Consider the following 21,435-nt stretch of genomic DNA (forward strand, 5'->3'; position numbering starts at 1 on the left):
TTTTTTTTAAGCCCTTTATTATTCTTTAGGTGAGACTGACATACTCTAAATGGCTAATAAAATGAGGTCTAGTAGTGTGACCTACTAACAACGGGGAACTTGTTGCTTTGCTAAGCATGAAGAATGCAGAAGTCTTTAAACTGATTAGTAGAAATTTTTGGCACCATAGCAAGTCATATGGAGTCTACAAGCAGTTGGCGCAACACGCCATGCAAATGCAACAGTATGTACACCGGAGGGAAAGTGGCCTTTATCGCTTCGATGCCCCACCACCACCACCCCTTTTCAACTCCTGAACTCTCCCAATGTGCGCCCACACATGCACACACGCTAAAAACCTAAACGCACCGTGGCTGTTGTAAAACTGCTTCGCTGAAAAAATGATCGTAGTTGGACATTGTGGTGTTGCTGGCTCTTTTTTCCATTTTCATTTTTTTCTATTTACTTGTGTTTCTGTTTTTTAAAAGGTGTTCGATAATTGCTTTTGTGTGTCAAGTGTTCAGCAGCCACGTGCTGTGGGATATGGGGAGGAGAGTCTCTCTTTTAGAGGTTGGATAGAAAAAGAAAGAACATACTCAAATAGAAAAATGTCACCAAGGACAAAATAACTTTTAAAAACGCAAGACCTAGATTTGTTTTTCCCCTGTCTCCCAATTTTTTTATGGCCAATTACAGAATAACGATGCCCAACAGGCCAGTCAACATAGTGGAGAGGTTTCACCGACTTCTCTTATACGCAAATTAGGGGAATAAACTCAAACTTTTTTTTACACGAAACAGGTATTTTCAGTTTCAGTTCCAACCTTCCCTGTCAGGGAAGATTTTTTGGATCTTGCTAATTGTTTTCTGCTTTTACTTCCCTGTCTCAAATGCCCTGTGGGATCCATCACAATTGAGCTTTGATGACTCTTAAATATACTGGGGACAGAGAGCTGCTACTTGACCCGCAGTATCTTGTTACATTGTCTGATGTTAATTGTGTAGTGTGAAATGAATAATGGCATGCTCTCTGCCGATGGAACAGGTAGGAAAAATGGTGCAGTAAAACTGTTGTGTAACTACCGCAACCAGCACAATTTGCAAAACTGGAGAAAGTATCATACTGTAGCTGTAAATGACTACTCTGCTGACCATGCAGTTTAATATGGATCCAGTTCAATTCTATTTTTGGGTTAAATTACCATCATCCCTAATTTTTAAAACAAAAACTACATTAAAAAAATAAGAAATTAAACCTAGTCAAGGCAGAGCAGGCTGTTGTGGAAAGCTGGGTCCCCGAAGGGTCTGTCTTGGGACATCATCTTTTTTCTGTAACAGTCAAAATGTTTTGATGCAGCAGCCAATGGGATACAGATATTGCTGTACAGCAGCTGCTCGAAGTTGAATCTCAGTAATTTATGATATGTGGTATTAAAACAGAAGTGTGGAGCCAAAAAGAATTGGCTTAAATGTTCTTATACTTTTTTTCAGTTGCAGTGGGCGTTATGAGAGGTATGTTGTGTGTTTTTGTATATACCAGGTACTGTTCGGCTACACAAATCAATCAGCGGTGTTCTCTTGCAGTCACAAAGTCTTTTTATTTGACAAGAAGGTGCAAAATTATTTTCTATGTAACATTGGCTATACGCTAATCCAGTTGAATCCACAGGTTCTTGAGAAGAGTGCTGAATTATGAGCATAGAAATTCAAGGTTTTGAAAATGTTTGAAGGTGCTCATTTAAAAAAATAATAAAAAAATGTTTATCCCATACAAATAAAAAAATAAATAACGTTCTGAACTCAACATCAAAGTTTCTATTTTCCAATAAATGTTTACAATGTGGCGATTTACAATGTGAAGTTGGGAATTTAAATGTAAAAAATGACAACTTCACTAATTTATAGTCGTATAATCATTAAAACACCAGGTACACTCAGATTTGTCTGTTCTTAAAAAAGGACTCAAAAAGTATAAACAACAGCTTTCATGCCAAAACATTTGAATGCAAATGTTTTGAATGATATCTGTTGGGGTGCAACATGCGTGCATGGTTGTGCATACATACGCACACATACACACACAAACTATGTATGTTTGCTGCACAGAGAAGAAAAAACACAATCTCCTCTCTTAACTCAGAAAGTGTTAACAGGCAGGAGGGAGCAAGTACTTTCTTCACAAGAGCACGTTCCCAGCTGCATTTGTTTGCTGCTGCAATAGGAGCCTGAGGTGTGTTGTTTTTGACTGTTTTTAAGTGTTTAAATCTTATCTTCGCTCTGATGCTCATTGTCAGAGGTTTTTATGGTGCTGGTGTGTTAGATTCTGGTTTGCCATGTAAAGAAGCATGTTGCACTGTAGAGCAGTGTTTTAAACTACGGGTAGGGACCAAAAATGGGTCACAGGAGTGTATGAAGTGGGTCCTGGAATGAGTCTGTAGTCCACTAGGCTATGCTAGTATGTGTATTTGACTATTTTTTTAAAGGTACTAAATTTATCATTTAGAAGGTATTCCTAATTTGGGTCTCAATATAAAAAAATCAATAAATATATTTCAAAATGTAAGAACCAGAGCTGTAGCAGAAGTTGTCTCAGAGATGAGCTTTCCAGAGCAAAAACAAAATTAATTGAGTTGCAACTGATGTGTGTCATCTCACTGACCTACAACAGAATGTTTACTACCATAGAGCAATAAGACACAGAATGAAGATATTGTTCTATAAGTAAAATTATGAATTTAGTTTAGTGTTAAAATGTAAGCTGCCCAGGGTATTCTGGTAAAACAAAGGATAAATGAAAATTCAACTAGTGGTAAATACTTATTTTCAGATAGGGAAAAATCTTAGTTTGTTCATCCAAGAACAAAGAGTTTTCATTCTGTAGTAGAAGTTTGGGCAGTGACTCATTGAGAACTCAGTCCACCACTAGGAGCAGAGTACAAATAAGACATGACCCAGGGAAGAGGTACTTTCATGAGCGGAGGTGAGGCTAGAGGACGCAGAGGTTTCAGAACTGAATGTGACGAGCTTACAGCTGTGTAGACCTGCGTCACTCCAGCATCCAGGCAACAGAGGTAAATTATTTCTGCTTTTATGAATGTATACATTTCAGTTTAATTATAGTTGAGTTGTAATCGTAGGTTTCTACTGTATACTGGTTGATTGGTTTATCGCAGAGACAGAGGAGTTGTTTCCCTGCATGGATCTGATTGTATTTATTCTACCATTGAAGCTGACGGTTCCTTAATTTTCCAATCCACAGCCTACATGTTCTATAAGTATTAGGAGAGTAAGGGTTATTTTTATTGAAAATAAAGTTATATTTCAGATATTTCAGGTTTTACTTGAAGCAGATTTGTGGACTGGATTCATGTTGTCTCCCTCGGTAACAGTTTGTATCATGAGTTTTATTGTGTGGTATACAGCAGACAAAAACATTCTTGACAAATTGGATGTATTGAATAATAATGATAATGATAATAATAGTAAATATAGCTGCAAGCAGCAATACATGGGGTCCAAGCTAACAGGGCCAATATTTCGACACTTACACCAATCAGTGTCAAAATCATGCAGTGACCAAAGGGAAGTACCCTGTACCATTCACATGGTTTGGCCAAAACTGGGGACAGAGGAATATGGCCAATACCATTCAAGATGACGGAAACAAAAAAAAGTACAGATATATATTCCAGATGAGGAAATTGATCACTACAGCACGTTTTAAATGTCTAAACGCCAAGAGTGATTTTTAATGAATTTATCAATTTAAAAATATATATTGTGCTCTATAGCACCACCATGTGACTCAACTCGGCCAATGGTTTAGGACTGGGCTAGGGGCATGAGTGCCAATATAGCTCCAAATTTCATAAATTACATCAAACCGTTTGGGAGTTATTAGCATTTTCGTGATGAGCCACACTCACATCAATTTTTACTGGCTTACTGCGGCCATATTTTTTGGAGTATCAACTTTTTAAATAACTTTTTAGAGGACTGTCTACTGTACAAATTGGTACAAGTTCCATGTTTAATACGTCAAACGGTCTTTAAAAAAAAAATAAAAAAGTTTTTCAAAAAATTAAAAATGGAAAAAATCCAATATGGCAGACTTCAATGGTGCTTGTGACAAATTTGTTATTTGTCAGGGAATCTGAGGAAAAAAATAATTTTGATGATTGACTGAATGGTTCAAATGTTAAAGCTATGAAAAGGTAAAAAATGTCACTTTCTTCCTATAAGGTCACCATCTAGCCGATCTGGGTAATTTTTCTTATCCCAGTAGCAGATGGTAATGGGAACCAACCTGCCAAATTTTGTTGCTCTGTGATGTACGGTTCTTGCAGTGCAAACACTTTTAGTGCAGAAAAAGTAAATAAATAAATACAAATCAGACCGATCCCAATAGAGTTCCAGCAACTGCAGTGCTTGGATCCCTAATAATAAAGGAGAAGAAAACGTAAGAATAAATAATTCCATGTTGTAGATGGTCATTGTTTAAAGGAACACCAAGTTCATTTTAAATTTTGAAACAAGCAAGACCTACCTAAAGGTAACCTCATGTGCAGTCCTATCCTGTTGAGGTAATATGTTTCATGCATGTTGATTGTGAAAAGGCCAGAGTACTGCAATGCAAGTCTACTCTGAAACTCAGTGTTTTAACGAGATGGGCTGCCCTGTGCCCACAGGTAAGACTGGTTTGATCTTTGTGGCAGTTTGTGTCATGCCTTGATGTAGGAGCAATTTTCATGCTTGAGCATTAGTCCATGCATGAATCATGTTGTATTAAATGGTACCTATGCATTCAGTGGTAAAGGGAAATTACATGACATTTTCATTCAGGTTTGTGTGGAAGTTTACTTTCTTGCATGGAGGCAGATCCTTTAAACATAAGGCACCTGGATGGCAGTGGTTCAGTAAATCCAGTTGTTTGGTGTAAAGGAAAATAATTGCATCTTGATCTTGGTCAACACTGGACCTTCTTGCAAAGGTTTTACTACTTTAGTGCTCCTTTTTCATGAGGTCTACACTGGACCTTGTTAATGAGGTCAAAGCTGGACCTTGTTGATGAGGTCTACACTGGACCTTGTTGATAAGATAAACACAGGGCATGTTGATAAGGTCTACTCTGTGCCTTGTAAATAAAGTCTACACTGGGCCTTGTTGATGAGGTCTATACTGAACATTTTTTCTAAGATCTACACTGGACTTGATGAGGTCTGCACTAGACCTTGTTGAGCAGGCCTATATTGCCAAAGGGCAATATGGGTAATTACCTGCAATGCACTGAGATATATACAAGAAAGTACATATTCAGTGAGTGAAATAAATCTAGATGTGTTCAGAATGTCCTCAAGCACTCTAAAATGTAATAAAATTAGTTCTAAATGTCTTTCTTCCTGTTTGTTTTTGGCCTGGGTTACCGAGGATAAAATGCTATGTTACTGCCTTCAAGGGCATAATTGACAGCAGTCGTTTATCACGGTGATTACCCTTAATCTGTCATCATTGCACAATGCTAAACATCACAAAATAAGTTTTTTCTCATTTCTAAAATGCAAATACTGTCGCTGGTGAAGACTTGACATTCAAATGACTTGACATTCATTGACTTTAATTTTTAAAGATTGCTTTCTTTTTGGAAAGGCCAGTTTTGATTCTGTGCTGTATAAACCTGTTGCACCTGCAGTTTAAGGTGAGTGTTTTGAGGGGTTTTTTTTGAGAAGATAGCGTTATTGCATAGCCACCTACCTTACTAACACATGCAGTTCCCTTCAACATTATCCATTCTCTTGGTTCTGGTTAGTGAAGAAATACATATAAAAAGACAATAGAGGTTATGAGCTACGTTGTTTACTTTTACTATAAGCAGAATTGAACAGATGGTCTTTTTTGTGATAATGCAAATGTTGTATAGTCAAAAAAGAAACTCAGTCTTTATACAACTGTTCAAATAAATGTTTTTTGTTTAACAAGTAGTACATTATCTTTCTGAAAAGATCACAATTATTCACACTCCCTTTTTTCAGTTCTTAGTGCACTTTTCCCTTCACAATGATAACAATAAGACTACTGAGTCATCTTCTATAGTATTTTATTTTTCTGAACATATTACAGGGGATGTTTGCCCATTCTTCTACATCTTGCAAGTTCTTTCAGACGCTTTGTTATGTGCTTTTGGTGGTGTTGGGCCGTTATGTAGGGGACCACCTGGTTGATGGAGTAAGGTGCATCCTGGACCTGAACCAAGATTTGGATTTCCTTTACGGTGTATGCTGATGAGCAGGCTGACCTAAGAACCGCCTGGCCTACCCCCTGTGGACAGGGGCGTGGTGGACAGTGGGGTAGGGCAGGAGAGGGCACCATGTCTGGACAGAACCACATCTTGTCCTGCTCGGACTCCGCATCGCCCTGTCCCCCAAAGACCTCCCTGTTGCGGGCCTCACACAAGCCCGATACAATTCCCCTGCATGAGCCCGTGGACGACAACCTTCGGCCCATCATCCTGGATGGCAGCAACTTGGCCCTGAGGTGAGTCCCTGAGGGAGCGGACCCTCAGTGAGGAGGTGGGGCTTCAGCTTAGTTGTTTTTGAAAGGAGCCTGAGGGGAGGTGTTCAGCTTAATATTTCAGTTCAGCTTAATGTATCAGTCACAATGACATGGCTGATATATGAAACTGCGCCCCAGGGGAAGAAACTAAATCTTTGATCTTCGCATTTGTAAAAACAATGCTTTTCTTTCTGGCTGGCTCAACACAGTGTTCATTTAATGCTTATGAGAAATTAACTAAATTGTCCTCTCTCACACTGTGACTCCTGTCCTCTCTCACTTTGTGACTCCTGTCCTCCCTCACTTTGTGACTCCTGTCCTCTCTCATGCTGTTACTCCTGTCCTCTCTCACTCTGTGACTCCTGTCCTCTCTCACTCTGTGACTCCTGTCCTCTCTCATGCTGTTACTCCTGTCTCTCACTGTGAGACCTGTCCTCCCTCACATTGTGACTCCTGTCCTCCCTCACACTGTGACTCCTGTCCTCCCTCACACTGTGACTCCTGTCCTCTCTCATGCTGTTACTCCTGTCCTCTCTCACTCTGTGACTCCTGTCCTCTCTCATGCTGTTACTCCTGTCTCTCACTGTGAGACCTGTCCTCCCTCACATTGTGACTCCTGTCCTCCCTCACACTGTGACTCCTGTCCTCTCTCACACTGTGACTCCTGTCCTCCCTCACACTGTGACTCCTGTCCTCCCTCACACTGTGACTCCTGTCCTCTCTCACACTGTGACTCCTGTCCTCTCTCACACTGTGACTCCTGTCCTCTCTCACTTTGTGACTCCTGTCCTCTCTCACACTGTGACTCCTGTCCCCTCTCACACTGTGACTCCTGTCCTCTCTCATGCTGTGACTCCTGTCCTCTCTCACACTGTGACTCCTGTCCTCTCTCACACTGTGACTCCTGTCCTCGCTCACACTGTGACTCCTGTCCTCTCTCACTCTGTGACTCCTGTCCTCTCTCACACTGTGACTCCTGTCCCCTCTCGCACTGTGGCTCTGTTGTCAGTCCTCGGAAAAATTGACTCTTATGTAAATCCTCTCGTAGGCTGTGACCCCTTTATTGGTCTTCTAAGACAGTGACTCCTATGTTAATCCACTCTCATGCTGTGACTCCTCTGAGTCCTCTCATACAGTGACTGCAGTGTAAACCCTTTCTCAGGCTGCCTCTCTCTTTCCCATTACTCATTAAAGCCACGGGAACAAAGAGGTTTTCTCTTGTCGGGGGATCCTGCTGGCAGTGGATTGGTTCCTGGAGCGCGGGCACAAAGACATCACTGCATTTGTGCCCGCTTGGCGCAAACACCTGTCCCGTCCTGATGCCCCCATCAAAGGTATCATTTCTAAACTAAAACATATAACTCCCTTCGTTTCAACTCACAACTACCTCACCTATCCTATAAATCACTACTAATATTGGTAGGTCCTGCACCTACATTTCTGACCTCCTGCACCCCTACCAGCCATCCAGGCAGGTGAGGTCATTCACAGCCAACCAACCGTCCATCCTGTACTCCCAGCATCACACTATTTATGATGGGACGTTCTGTAGTACAACCCCTAATGGAATTCCCTCCTAAAGGTTGATTAAGTATTGATTTTATGTGATCGTAATCTATTTTGGGTCTTCTGTATCATTTGTATCCATGTATTAACCATGTAAAAAGCTCTACTGTGTGTAAATAAAATGTATTCATGAATGGCTATGTTAAAGGACAATAGTGGTGGCGATGGAAAATTTGCCATTTGGAAATCCTCATCATGAATATTCATCAACTGTGATATGACAAAAGTAGAGTACAAGAGAAGAGGACAGAGGGACCGCAGGAGGTAACCATCTGGTTAGACCAGGTTTACGCCTCTTTTAAAATTTCTGTGTAAGCAGTGTAGTTCAGAATGATGAACTACACTGCCCTGTCTCTGTTCCAATAAGGCAATGGGCCTTGTGATTACTCCAGATGTGACAGCCTGGGAGGAAACCTTTGCTAATGTGGTTCTAGCAAGGATCCCAAAATCCCACAATGCAGTGCTGACCAGCGTCTTCCCTCTCAGGACAGGACATCCTGCGGAGGCTGGAGCAGGAGAAGATCGTGGCGTTCACCCCGTCCCGGCGCCGGGGCCGTAGGTCGGTTTGCCACCACAGCGGCTTCGTCGTCAAGCTGGCCCACGAGTCCGACGGCGTCGTCGTCTCCAACGACGACTACAGGGGCGTGGTCAATGAAAGGCCAGAGTGGAAGAAGCTCATCCACGAGCGGCTGCTGATGTACTCCTTTGTCAATGACAAGTAAGGCTACCAAACAGCCCAGCGGTTTGGAAACCTGAGCCTTGCTATGGCGGGGCTGCGGGCTTGATTCTTACTTAAGAGGATAAAAGTGCACACTGATGAGAACAGGCTATTCAGCCCATTTAGACTCACTGTTTGGATTACATGCATATTTAAGCAAAGATGTACTCTTAAAATATGCTCAGCTATTACAACGAAAATCAAGCAAGCTAGCCTTAACATGACTTCAAACATAAAAAACATACTGGACCACATTTTCCTCACCATCAGGAGGTTGCCTTTGCCATTAGCGTACCTGCCTGTTAATAACTTTAGATTCTTAACCACACAGATGGCACAGCGTAGAAACAGGAGCAGGCCTGAGGTGATGACATCACTCAATGCCGTGTTAGTGCATGACCAGGCTATGCATGTGTGCAGTCATGTGGTGCAGTCAGATATAATACAGCTACGAAGCTCAGAGCTGGGTTGAGACTGTGGGAACTGCAGAGCCAGGGAATTACACAACACTGCTTGTGTTACTGAAGCAGCTACAGCAGGAGATAATGTTTTGGGGATATTGTGTTTGCAGAAGAAGGTAGAGCAGGAGAGAATGAGTGCAGAAGAATAGTGTATTAGTCGATGTCGTGTTTGCAGGTGGGATATAGCAGGAGAGAAAGTTTAGGAGGTTTTGTTTGCAATTGTGGGTTCAGCAGCATAAAGTGTGTTCAGGAGATGTGTTTATGGGTAAGCGTTGGAAGGAATCTCTCGAGTGTGAGGGAGTGTTAACCCTTGCCTGTCTGCCTTTTATGGACGTGCAGATTCATGCTGCCGGAAGATCCTCTGGGGCGGCACGGCCCCAGTCTGGACAATTTCCTGAGGAAGAGACCCATTATTCCAGAACATAGCAAGCAGCCCTGTCCTTATGGTAAGTCCTGCTTTATCACTGGCCACACCCCTTCCGCATGTCCCACCCTTCCGCTTGCCCCGCCCTTCTGCCTCCCCACTCTTCTCCCAGTTCTGCCCTTCCTCCCATTCCACTTATCAATCTCCTCACCACTACAAAATTAATTTGTTTAATTCAAATATATTATTAATATTTAAGTGTATAAGCTTAGTGTAATATTGGTGCCCAATATTATCAGAAAATGTCCACTAATCAAGACCTTGATAAGTGGAATGAGGTGTCTACTGTTAGTGCTGGGCTAAAACAAAAACCTGGACCCACACCAGCCATTCTTGGATAAGACTGGGCAGCCTCGTCTTATATTATATTACATTATATTATGGGTATGGTATAATTGACCCTTTGGTTTAAGTTTCTGTTCAGGACTGCAGAATCTGCTGTTGAATTGTGATGAATAGCACTTTTTCATCATCCCCCTCCACAGGTAAAAAGTGCACCTATGGTCACAAGTGTAAGTTCCACCACGTGGAAAGGGGGCCCCAGATTCAGTGCTCAATGGCAGAGGAGCTGTGTGGCGAAAGGTCTCACAAAGCCGTGCCAGTGAAGAGCCGCAGCCTGCCCTCCAGCTCACGGCCTGAGGACCTCAAGTTCCACCACCACCACCACCCTCACCTCCCCTGCCCCCAATCACCCCCAAACTGCTGCTCCCAGTCACCCAAAAACCACTGCCCCCAGTCACCCCAAAACCACTGCCCTCAATCAACTGAAAACTACAGCCCACCGTACTGCCACTGCCCCCAATCACCCCAAAACCACTGCCCTCAATCAACTGAAAACTACAGCCCACCGTACTGCCGCTGCCCCCAATCACCCCAAAACCACTGCTCCCAATCACCCTCAAACTACTGCCACCAGTCACCCCAAAACCACTGCTCCCAATCACCCCAAAACTACTGCCCTCAATCACCCCAAAACCACTGGCCCCAATCACCTGAAAACTACAGCCCACAGTACTACCACTTCCCCCAGTCACCCCAGCAACTCCACTATCGCATGTCCTCCCACTCTTTCCTCTATAGTTCTCAGAGTCTGATGTTTGTCGATAGCCTTTGCCCTGAGGACCTGCCTAGCACGGCTCTGCCCCCGAATCTCCAGCTATCTGGTGTGGGGAGTTGCTCCAGTTGCCCCGGTGATAACTGTCCTATCACCTGGGCCATGGCAGAGAGGTCCACTGCCTTCCCCCGCGATGAGGGTGCCTTGGAGTCCTGGCTGTATCACGGAGGAAGCCCCGTCCACAGGGTGGAGTCTGCGGGAGACTGGGCGGGGCACCATCCACAACCCCCACACACAAGCCAAGACCACCTCGCATGCCAGGACAGGCTTGAGGGCTGTCAGTGGACATTGGCTCTGCCTTGGGAACACCCCGCCTACTCCACCTGCTGCCCTGTCCACAGCCCTGCCCCAGGCCTTGGCTCCGCCCCCGACCTCAGCCAGCACCAAGATGCGCGGCATAAGGTGTTCATGGATCTGTGCCAAATTTTCCCGCCAGAGCTGGTGCGACTGGTGATGAAGAGGAGTCCGCACACTGCTGATCCGCAAATTCTAGCCGCCACCATTCTAGCTGAGACGTCATTGGCCAGCTTCTAACTCTGGGGGTGGGACCTTTAAAGATTGAAGTTGACAAATTAAACTGTGTGAATTGTGTCAAATAGGGGTTTTCTACATGTTGATTAGATTCTGTTTCTTGTGCATCATTCACTTTCAGCGACAGAGAGAGCTTTTCAGGGATGATGTCACATTTTATTCTGGTTTGCTGCATTAACAGCTGCTCTTTCCCCCTCATTACTTCCATGGTCCCCTGAACAGAAATTAAACTGTCATGTTTTGAAATGTAGCTATACAGATATAACAGTATTGCAGTGTGCAGGTGAAACTGTATTTGTGCACAGGTATGATACTGATGTGGTGTATGGGTATGGTACTACTATGAATACTAATTGTATAGTTTTAATTATGCTGTAGTACCTGTATAATAACAGTGTATTTTACAGGTATAATGGTGCAATTTTCTTTTTTGACAATGCCATATCATGGATCTCTTGACTACTGCTACTGGTACTATCCTTGAGCCTTAATTTAATTCATTTATTATTATTATTATTATTATTATTATTATTATTATTATTATATTACTAACTCTGGCCTTAGCACATACAGCAATAGTGCCCCTGTGTGGTTGAATGGCCAAAGTGACAGACAGATTCATGTAGCATTTTAGTGTCATTTCCATTAGGTGAGAATATACCTGCATGAATCCCACTCATTTTGTAAATTAGGCAGAATTCTGTTTGCATTTCTGTCACCCATTTCCCTTAATTGAAAAACACTTTAAGGCAGAGTGAATATCCATATTCTTGGGTGATAAATTACAGCTCTTACAAATACTTAAGAATAGAAAATTTTTGGCCTTCACCTGAATTCAAAGTAGGGAAGAAATTTGCACAATCATGTATTGGGATATAATTTAATGGCTTTAACATTGATTTTATAAATATGTTTATGGATTTTTTTTACAGTTACACTTAGTTGGCATTAAAAATTATGCTAAATATTTTCTAGATATACACTGTCAGCATTGAGTCAAAATGACATAACACTGGACATGTGGATTTCTGAATGGACAAGTAAGCACATTGTAAATTTATTTTCATTGCATTAAAAAGAAATCATGTTGACAATTTCAGAACATTAGAACACATGCACAAGAAGAGATCATAAAAAAGCTAATATATCAGACAATATAGGCTGATAAAGACTGGTATATCAGGTAACACACCCCCCTGTGTAATATTTTTAGACCCATTTTTCTACAATAAACTAAAAACTATAAATTGTGATTAATGTCCATGTAAATAAAATGAAGCAAAGAAATTTGCCCCTTCATCACGATTTGTACAATTCATTTGCATTGATTCCGCACTGGAAGGGACCCAAGAGCAACAGTGAGATGCTCTACTAAGTCCAGAGGGGGAAATGATCAAACTTACTGGACTACCCACAAGTCAAGGTTAAAATGAGTTCAGCAGGGAGGACATTAATCTCTTTTTGTTATACCCTGGACAGAAGTGTGGATACGAAAACACATAATCAGATTGTTTTTATTTGTTAGACAACTGGCTATACGGTTGGTGTCAGAAATACATTTATTTGATTTGCATACTTATGAATATACTGTACATACTTACAATTTATATATTAATTAAATCAACATTTAAAAGACATGGGCATATTTACCAGTTTATAGTTTACCCCACTATTAATTCAAATTTTGATAATTAAGATAGATTGATAGAAGAATGATACCTCTCGCCTAATTTGTAGAGTGAACGGTTATTTTAAGAAGATTGATAAGGCAAACACGGTCAAAGATACTTCAAACACGGCTGCAATAATGAAGCAAATAACAATATACAGCCATTTCTTCCACCAGCATTCCCACCTTTTATATGGTACATGAACCTGCAATCCAGGCAACCAAAATATTGTTTGATAGCTTCAGTATTAAATGCTTTCCCTGTGAATGACAATGGAAGACAAATATATTAGTGCTAAATATCTCCTAGTGAGAAATCAGAGGATTACTGCATTGTTGTCAATGTCCAAGTCTAAGAGGACTGCACTAATGACATAAAGATGAGAAAGGTGCTGAAAGCAGGCATCTGATAATGCAGGTAAAACTCACTCGTAGAACAGCTTTCAAAAAAACCGCGACTGAAGATTCAAGCAATTACATCTCTCTGACAACAGAGCCTGTCCAGCGCCGCTCACACGTAGTCGTTTAGTTTGTATCCGCTAATAGAGTCGGACAATCCAGGGGGCAGGTCGGTCCCCGTTTCAGCCACCGGGGGCTGGTACTTCATGGGCAGCAGCTGCAGTGCATCGTGGGTCTTCTGACGGCAGAGGGAGTGCTTGGGGGACTTCCCGCAGGACAGGCAGAGGACGGCCCCGCCCGCGATGCTGAAGGCGGCCGAGACGAAGCCCACGTAGACGGCCTGGCCGATCTCGTACCTCACGCCGCCGGGCAGCTGGTGGCTGGAGAACTCCCGCACGATGTCGTTGGTGGTCCAGGACGCGGTCGCCAGGCAGAGGAGGCCGGCGACGGCGTAGCACGCCCCCCCGCCCGCCGCCAGCGCGGTTTTGGCGGGCGACCCGCGGGCGCAGCTGGTGCACTCCATGCCCGCGGAGGAGACGGCCGCCGCCAGCACGGAGGCGAGGCAGGAGAGCACCATGAGGGCCCGGGCGGCCTGCAGGTCCCGGGGCAGGTCCAGGAGCGAGCGGTGGAGCTCGCACAGGTAGACGCCCGTGCTGTGCCACACGCACTCCATCCACAGGCCCTTCATGTAGGCCGTGTCGGTGAGGGCGCTGGAGCCCACCGACATGGTGCGGCGCCAGTGCGGCATCACCGTGGCAACCATGGCCCCCAGCAATCCCAGAAGGCCGAGGAAGAAGCCCAGCAGCTGGATTAACATAGTTCCCATTTCTGACGCGACAGTCACCAGGAAAGAAGGCGGTCTTTTTTATTGTCTCAGTCTATTTTCATAAACTCGGTTTACTTCATAGACCGTATACATATATTCCATTCACTTTGAATTTGCCATTGATGTGATGGTAGTATAGTAATGCAATAAAGTTATTTACTTAAATTGACAACGCTATTTGTTAGCTTGCTCAGTTATGAACAGGCCTGCTGTGCCTATATTGCAGTTTTATATTCCTGTTGTTTTCTGTTTATGAGTGGCTCTGGATGAGACTGTCTACCAGGTGCCAATAAGGTAATGCGATTTTTGCCCGTAGTTACAGATTCTCCCTGGCTTTACAGACCCATCTCTGTGGCACCTGTTGATGTCTTCTCATTGCTGGCTTGAATGGTTCTCTGTTGCAACGTCTGACTGTTTGTCAGTTCAGATAAACTACAGTAACCTGTTCCCACTTCCTCCTGTGGAGACAAGTGAAAATTAAATGCAGGGTACATTCAAGTTTGTCATTGGAATGATTGCACTGAAGAGCTGAGCTTTTACCAATTTTGTTTCTGTATCTTTGTGATAAAGGCAATAATTTGTGATAACTGTATTCATTCCCAACCCATGCAAGGTCAGAACCCGAGACAGTGACATCAGTGGGCACGAATTCAGTCTGTTCTTGTTTCATAAAGCCACTGACCCTGTTCACACCATAGTCAGAAATACAGACTATAACTTACAGTGAGATCAAAACGAAGAATATCAAAGCTCTGTCTCCTGACATCAATCCACCAAGCAGAACAGTGCCTGTATGAATTTATATATATATACTGTGTTTACATTTAGTTATCACCAGGAAGAAATACTTTGGCCAAATATGTATAAATGACTGATTTTAACATTAAAACAGATCCAACAAAAACTTAAACATGAACTTGTCACTAACATAAAATAGTAATTCCGCTTAAATATGTGGTAATGGGGGCAGAATTGGCAGCGATACACACACACACACACACACACACACACACACACTCTCACAGACACAAAACAATGACAGGGCTCTTTCCGAAAGGCCCTGTCATTGTTATACCTTTGTCACCGATTTTTGGATTGCTGCCATTCACAAAACAACTTTGTTGCATAGCTGCTCGTCCGTTATATCCGTGGGCAACAAAGCGCTTAGTGTCGATGATCCACAATTTATCCACAAGCCGATCACGGAGGTTTCAGAAACCATCTGCACAATGGCGACTTCTGTAGGGCTGCCATGTGATTTGTAATTTATGCCTTCGGAAGCTTACTAATGTATCCTTTCTACAGCCACACACTGTCCAGAACATGAAAAAACAACATAGGACCCCTATTGTAGTGTTTGGTGTGTGACTTATGCTACAAATGAAGACGGATACAGACAGTAGTATAGACACAGCTAATAGATCCATGCACTGTTTGTGCGCTGCTATGATTAGTGCTTGCATAATATACATTTGTCTGATATAATGTTACACACTTTTATAATGCATCATTCCGTCTATAAAAATAAATAAATCTACTCATCCATTGGCTAAGTAGATCTTACAGCTGTTGCAGATTACTCCAAAGCTGCAGATGTTCTCAGCTGTCCAACTGTCAGTTTAAATGCAGTTCTGTTTCAGTTGTGTTACACAGAATGAAGGCAATTTAAGACATACTTAAATTCTGAAACATTCCTAAAATAAAAGAGCAATCCTACATTACAGAGTCGGGGGGTCAATTCCACTTTGCTTCAGAATGCGAAATTGTAATCAGACTCATACATTTGAATTCCATTTTTCTGAAATTACAATGTAACTGATCAAAACTCTGCTGCCTCACGCCCTGCACGAACCCCTCCTCACCTGTGCGTGTCACTCCCTGGCCCTGTCCCTGTCCGTCGGCGGGAAAGGGAATCCGTACGAGCTCTCAGCTCGTGCACCCGTAGCGGACCCGCCCGCGCTCACATTCGGGGAAGAAAAAAGCTGAGAAGAGGAGCGGTAGCCGCGCGAACAGGGCTAGCGCTCGCTGCGTTTGACGGAGGGGCGACGGCCGGGCATCGGAGCGGGCAGCATCAGCACATCGCCTCGTCGGCCTTCGCGCAGGTCCGGATGAATGGGGCTTTGTGCAGAAATCCGCCACAAAAGGAGCAAACGGCGCTAAGGTGGCACCAAACCCCTCCCACCGCGATAAGGGCTGCATGCTAATCAGCGCGGACAGATAGGGATTTAAGCATTATAATCAATTTGCTTTCTGTGAAACAAAAGTTAAGAATTGCTACAATAGGACAGGTGGCTATTGTCTAGCTGGCAACTTGTTATTACTGGACATGATACATGTGGCAATCACACCGTGAATGTGGAAGACTACTTGGCAATCACACTGTGAATGTGGAAAACTACTTAGTGTAAAATTGCTCGGAAAAACTGCTGTTCCTGGCTAGTAGACATGGTCCAGTTATAATGAGGGATAGGTTATCCCCATCACTGTCTGACTGGCAGTTGCTGCACTGCCTATTCCAACTAATTTGGCTAAACAAAGCTTGAACTCCGAGCATTTATTCAGGGTTGAATACTCCTTTTTATGCTCTATTTACCTCCACACTCAAATCAATTTGCCATTTACAGCGCTATACCCTCAAACTGCCTTTTGAAGAGTGTACTTGATTGCCTCTTTTCAGAACATGTTAAATGCGATTATAAAAGGTAAAAGGAGTCATTGCTGCATATGAATAGGATGTCGGCAGGAATATGGTATACTGTAATATAGGGCAGGAGTGGAGTTTACCACAAAATAATACACACGCTCTGACAGCACTGAACTCAACTTTTATTGTTGAACAAATATACTCATAAACAGGCATAAATAGTCTCCATGACCTGACGATGCCTCTTTGGAAACCATACAAAAATAAAACACATGAATTATAAGTACTTGTACTTTGTACAAAGAAACCTCCCATTGCTCAGCAGTAACATGCTACACAGCATCACTCCTCTTTCTGGGTGTTCAGCGATCTTGTGTGAGAAGGCCAATTAGTCTCCCAGTGAACACCAGCCATGGGTCGTCTGTCAAGCGTTCTTACTCTTCTGAAAATATGTGCTTGTTTTTTAATCCGAGGTATGTATCAAGGTGCTTTTTGGTGTTTGTGTGTGCGTTCGCATGGGTGTGTGAGTGTGTGTGTATGCATGTATGTCAGTACTTCTCTCTCTCTCTTTTGCCCTCTATGTCTCTCTCACTCTCTATCTCATAGCTGGCGCCTACCCTGCATAATCCGTAATTCATCGCCCTTGAATTCTGTTTTACCCACAAGAAAACTAGATAATTTTTCAGCTATGTCAAAACAACTATCGTCCTATGATTTCCTAATAGCACCACACCTCCCCAGCTTTATGACTTCCGACTGTTCACTCTCTTAGAAACTCAAACAGGGCAGAAGTCATTTGCTGGTCTGAGTTTGTAAACTTGTGGTTAAACAGTCCCTAAACTACCAGATCCTGTGTGAGTGGACACTGAATCGGCTTTCTTACAGTCACAGATAGACAGTTATCTGAATATGCACCACAACTCTGTCTTTACATTTGCCTTTCTAAGTATACAAAAAATGCCTTTAAATCAACGGGTTGAGGTGGGTGCACAATTAGCATTTACTTGGGTCTGCGCTTGCAAATATGTATTTTAATATGTATATATATATTTTTGGAAATACCTGCATATATTGCTAAATTAGGAAGTTGTATTCAACATAACGATAAAATTGTATGCAAATTGTACCAGGGCGTTCACATACAGGACTTCACATATATAAATATCACTTTAAGATAATTGCTATATGGATAATACACTTAAAAGTTCACATTCAGAAACTGACTTCATGATTGGCTCTTTAGTTTTTCAAGTATTGCAATACCAGGTATTCTGGGAATACGTTTGATAAAATAAGGACATCCCCCCTTTTTAACATGTTCAATTTGAAAAATGATAAATTTAACAAGCAAAATCCTCTGATTGCACATTTGATAGCAGCTACATGGTCACAAAACAGAAAGAAAGATTATGTTCTCAAATGTACCGTACATTTGTTTAAGCCTGCAAGTTAGCTGTTCTTGAAAATACTCTCATTGCAGCGATGTTTACAGTTGACTTTTTAGAAACTATCCATCTGTAGAAACCCAGACTCCCCTCTTTTAACTGAAACGGTGGCTCGTAAAAAAAAGCAGTCTTTATTGTTGAGTTCGTTCGCTGGCAGTCCGTGGACGCCATTTTGCGGTTTGAGGAAGTAGTCAGACCTCGTGCGTGCAGTAGATAGTCTACCTCTGGGTAGAGTGCTGAGGTACGAGGGCTGTGGGTCCGAGGCCTCATACGTGGAAGCCTTTCTCCTGGACGTGGACTAACTGCAGCCGGAGCGTCTGTATGCTGCTGACTATCCGCCTCTGGTGTCCAATCAGAGTCACCCCAATGCGCCTGACATCCCTGCAAAAATAGGTAGCGTATGGAAGCACGCACGTGTGGAAGCATGCACACAAACACACGCATGCACACACATGGGCACCAACACAAAATGTGTATAAACGCACAAACATGCATACACACATGCATAGAAATGCACACAAATATATACACGCATTCGTGGACGCACAAACAGATGTACCCAAAACATGCACAAATTCACATGCACGAGGCCAAACATGCACAAATAACACAAACATGCAAGCACATACATATTATACACACATGCAAGTGTGCACACATATGTACAGACACATGTGGAGACACACATACACACACACACATACACACACACAAACTTAGGTTATTCCTAGTTTACTACTGCAATTCTCCAGAATGCAGGCCATTTGCATGTAATGATGCCCCATCAAGGGAATATCTTTGAGAAGATGATCTTGTACTACTTTTCTATGCCATATTATATTACATTCAAGTGACCATTATAATTAGCAAATATGATTAAAATTATTCCCACTCACTCAATACTCATCCTGGTGATGGAGTCCAGAGTGGTGAAGCCCGCAGCCAAGAAGTTGTTCTTGTATTGGCTCATTTTAATAGAGTCCAGCCAATCACCAATGGAGATGAACAGGGGGTAGTCAGAAACATCTGGAGACTCTGGCAAACTTCATTGGTGCATGGAGCAGATCAACAGAAGAAAAGGAAAACATCTTAAAAAATAACTTTTGTTTGCCGTAATCTGCATGATACATTGTGAAAGTTAAAGCATCATCACTTTCAATCTTAATATTCCAGGCTAATATGCCAAAGTAAATTGCACTGTTTACATTAACAAAACTTTTAACATACTTGCATGTATACATTGAGAAAGTTAAGCATCATAACTTTCAATCTTAATATTCCAGGCTAATATTCCAAAGTAAATGGCACTGTTTACATTAACAAAACTTTTAACATACTTCAAAAGTCAAACATTCTTTTAACAAAATGTATTCCCTGTTTTTTGTTTGTCCCTTTAACATTTATGGAGCCGACTCAAGAAATAAAGAGTCTATTTTGTTATATTTGATAGTACTCCTAGTGTGGTCCAGTTGATAAAATTACCTACAGTTAATGAAGAAAAGTTTTAAACACTGTGATGCCACCCAATAGGGTGTCGGCCCTCCACTGTTTTTGATTAAACTGGCTTGACTCCCCACTGTTTCCCTCTACTGATGTGTTTCCCTCTGAGTTCCATGGTAGCATCACCATAGATATCATTGAAACATCAGCAAGGGGGAGCTGACCTGGTCACTGAAGATCCTGCCAAAATGTGCCCCAACAATCAACCCTCTTTCATAGCCAACAAACTCCCTTCTTGCAACCATTGTTGCCAGAATTACAGACAACCAGGTCTGCTCAGCACTTATACACAAAGCTATGCATGTTGGGAAATCATTTGCATAATTAATGGCCAGGCCACACCTAATGTGGAAGCCTGTTTGTTGCCAGTACTGCAGTCTCTCTTTTCCATAGTTGCCATGTTTGTGTTCACTATGCTGTAAGTATGGAGGTTGGCACCTCTCCATGTCCTCCACCAGGGTCAGAAGGCTGCTGGGCTCGCAGATGAGCTTGTCCAGGAAGCTGACTATGTCGGTGAACCTGGGCCGCAGACTCCTCTCCTTCTGCCAGCAGTGCAGCATCAGCTCGTGCAGAGCCACAGGGCAGCCCATGGGGGCTGGGAGACGGTAGCCTTCCTCTATGGACAGGATCACCTGCAGGAAACAACGTCCGGGTCAAAGGGCAAAATTCTAAGCAAGAGTTGCCATCAACTCATGCAGCAAGGCCAGTGGTTGTCACATAGCAACTCCACCAGCTGTAGGAAAGAGAGGCATATGCTAAGCTAGACAACCTAGATAACATTATCTAAAAAGGGAAGGGTTCGGAGAACTAGTAAAGCAACATTTGATCTCTAAAAATGCTAGTGATATTATATGATACACTAACTTGCATTTGCATATTCCTATTTGTATTTGTGAATAGAACACATGAAATATTAATGTGATAAGGTATATACAGTATTTTTTTCATATGGTCTCATTTGTATTAATGCTTATAATAATTTCTCAGACCACACCAAGAGAGATGTCATGCTGCAGACATGGACTACTTCTGGCATGCCTGGGCTAACATTAGTTACTGTAAGAACGTTAAGCAACAACAACTCCATCCAACAGAAGTGAGTAGTAATACCATCCAGTCAGATTTTTTTGTGTGAAACATGATTAATGATCCTTTAATCCAGGGCCAAAACAATTTTACAGGCTGTCTCCTGGGCTTTGATTAATCAAAGTTTGTCTTTGACAGTAATCTCATAGTCCAGAGCACCGTTTTGTCTACAATTGTCCAGAGATGATTTGCAGACCTTAAATGTGGCATTGTTCTTGACATTATCTAAGAAGCTAGTATTATTTTATTTGAATTATGCTTGTTTCTGTATTTTCTTTACCGTTAAAATATTATTTCAAAAACTCAAATTAAAAAAAAAATGTAATGAATCACAGCAAACCTGGCAATTTACTCGTTAATTTTAAAAAATCATCTGATAGCCTTAATTACGACATATTATAACAAGGAATATAATGCACAATGAATATATATATAGTGTGTGGATGTGCGTGCATGCGTGTGTGTGTGCATGTGTGTGTGTGGTGTGTGATGTGCATGGTTTATGTCCACTTTTTTAAAACCAC

General features: G+C 42.4%; 2 protein-coding genes across 2 annotated transcripts in view; both read right to left on the minus strand.

Annotated features, from left to right (window-relative positions):
- Positions 1 to 12,383: 12,383 nt before the first annotated feature.
- LOC118222827 (claudin-14-like) lies at positions 12,384 to 16,367 on the minus strand. The gene is made up of 2 exons (XM_035408705.1): positions 16,099 to 16,367; positions 12,384 to 14,694 (listed from the first exon to the last, which is right to left on the minus strand). The coding sequence occupies exon 2, from the start codon at positions 14,234 to 14,236 to the stop codon at positions 13,523 to 13,525; it is 714 nt and encodes a 237-aa protein (XP_035264596.1). The 5' UTR covers positions 14,237 to 14,694; positions 16,099 to 16,367; the 3' UTR covers positions 12,384 to 13,522.
- Positions 16,368 to 17,041: 674 nt separating this feature from the next.
- Positions 17,042 to 21,435, minus strand: part of LOC118224250 (ephrin type-A receptor 6-like) — a 174,690-nt gene continuing 170,296 nt past the window's right edge. The window contains exons 15-17 of the mRNA XM_035411571.1: positions 20,264 to 20,457; positions 19,222 to 19,368; positions 17,042 to 18,706 (exon numbers count right to left, since the gene is read on the minus strand). Coding sequence (XP_035267462.1) covers positions 18,592 to 18,706; positions 19,222 to 19,368; positions 20,264 to 20,457 — 456 coding nt within the window. The 3' untranslated portion in view covers positions 17,042 to 18,591. The remainder of the gene's footprint in view (positions 18,707 to 19,221; positions 19,369 to 20,263; positions 20,458 to 21,435) is intronic.

The sequence above is a fragment of the Anguilla anguilla genome, chromosome 3 (assembly GCF_013347855.1).
Source record: "Anguilla anguilla isolate fAngAng1 chromosome 3, fAngAng1.pri, whole genome shotgun sequence".
Lineage (NCBI taxonomy): Eukaryota > Metazoa > Chordata > Actinopteri > Anguilliformes > Anguillidae > Anguilla > Anguilla anguilla.

Coding starts and splice junctions, on each gene's coding strand:
- LOC118222827 (XM_035408705.1), bottom strand. CDS start 14,236: ATGGGAACTATGTTAATCCAGCTGCTGGGCTTCTTCCTCGGCCTTCTG.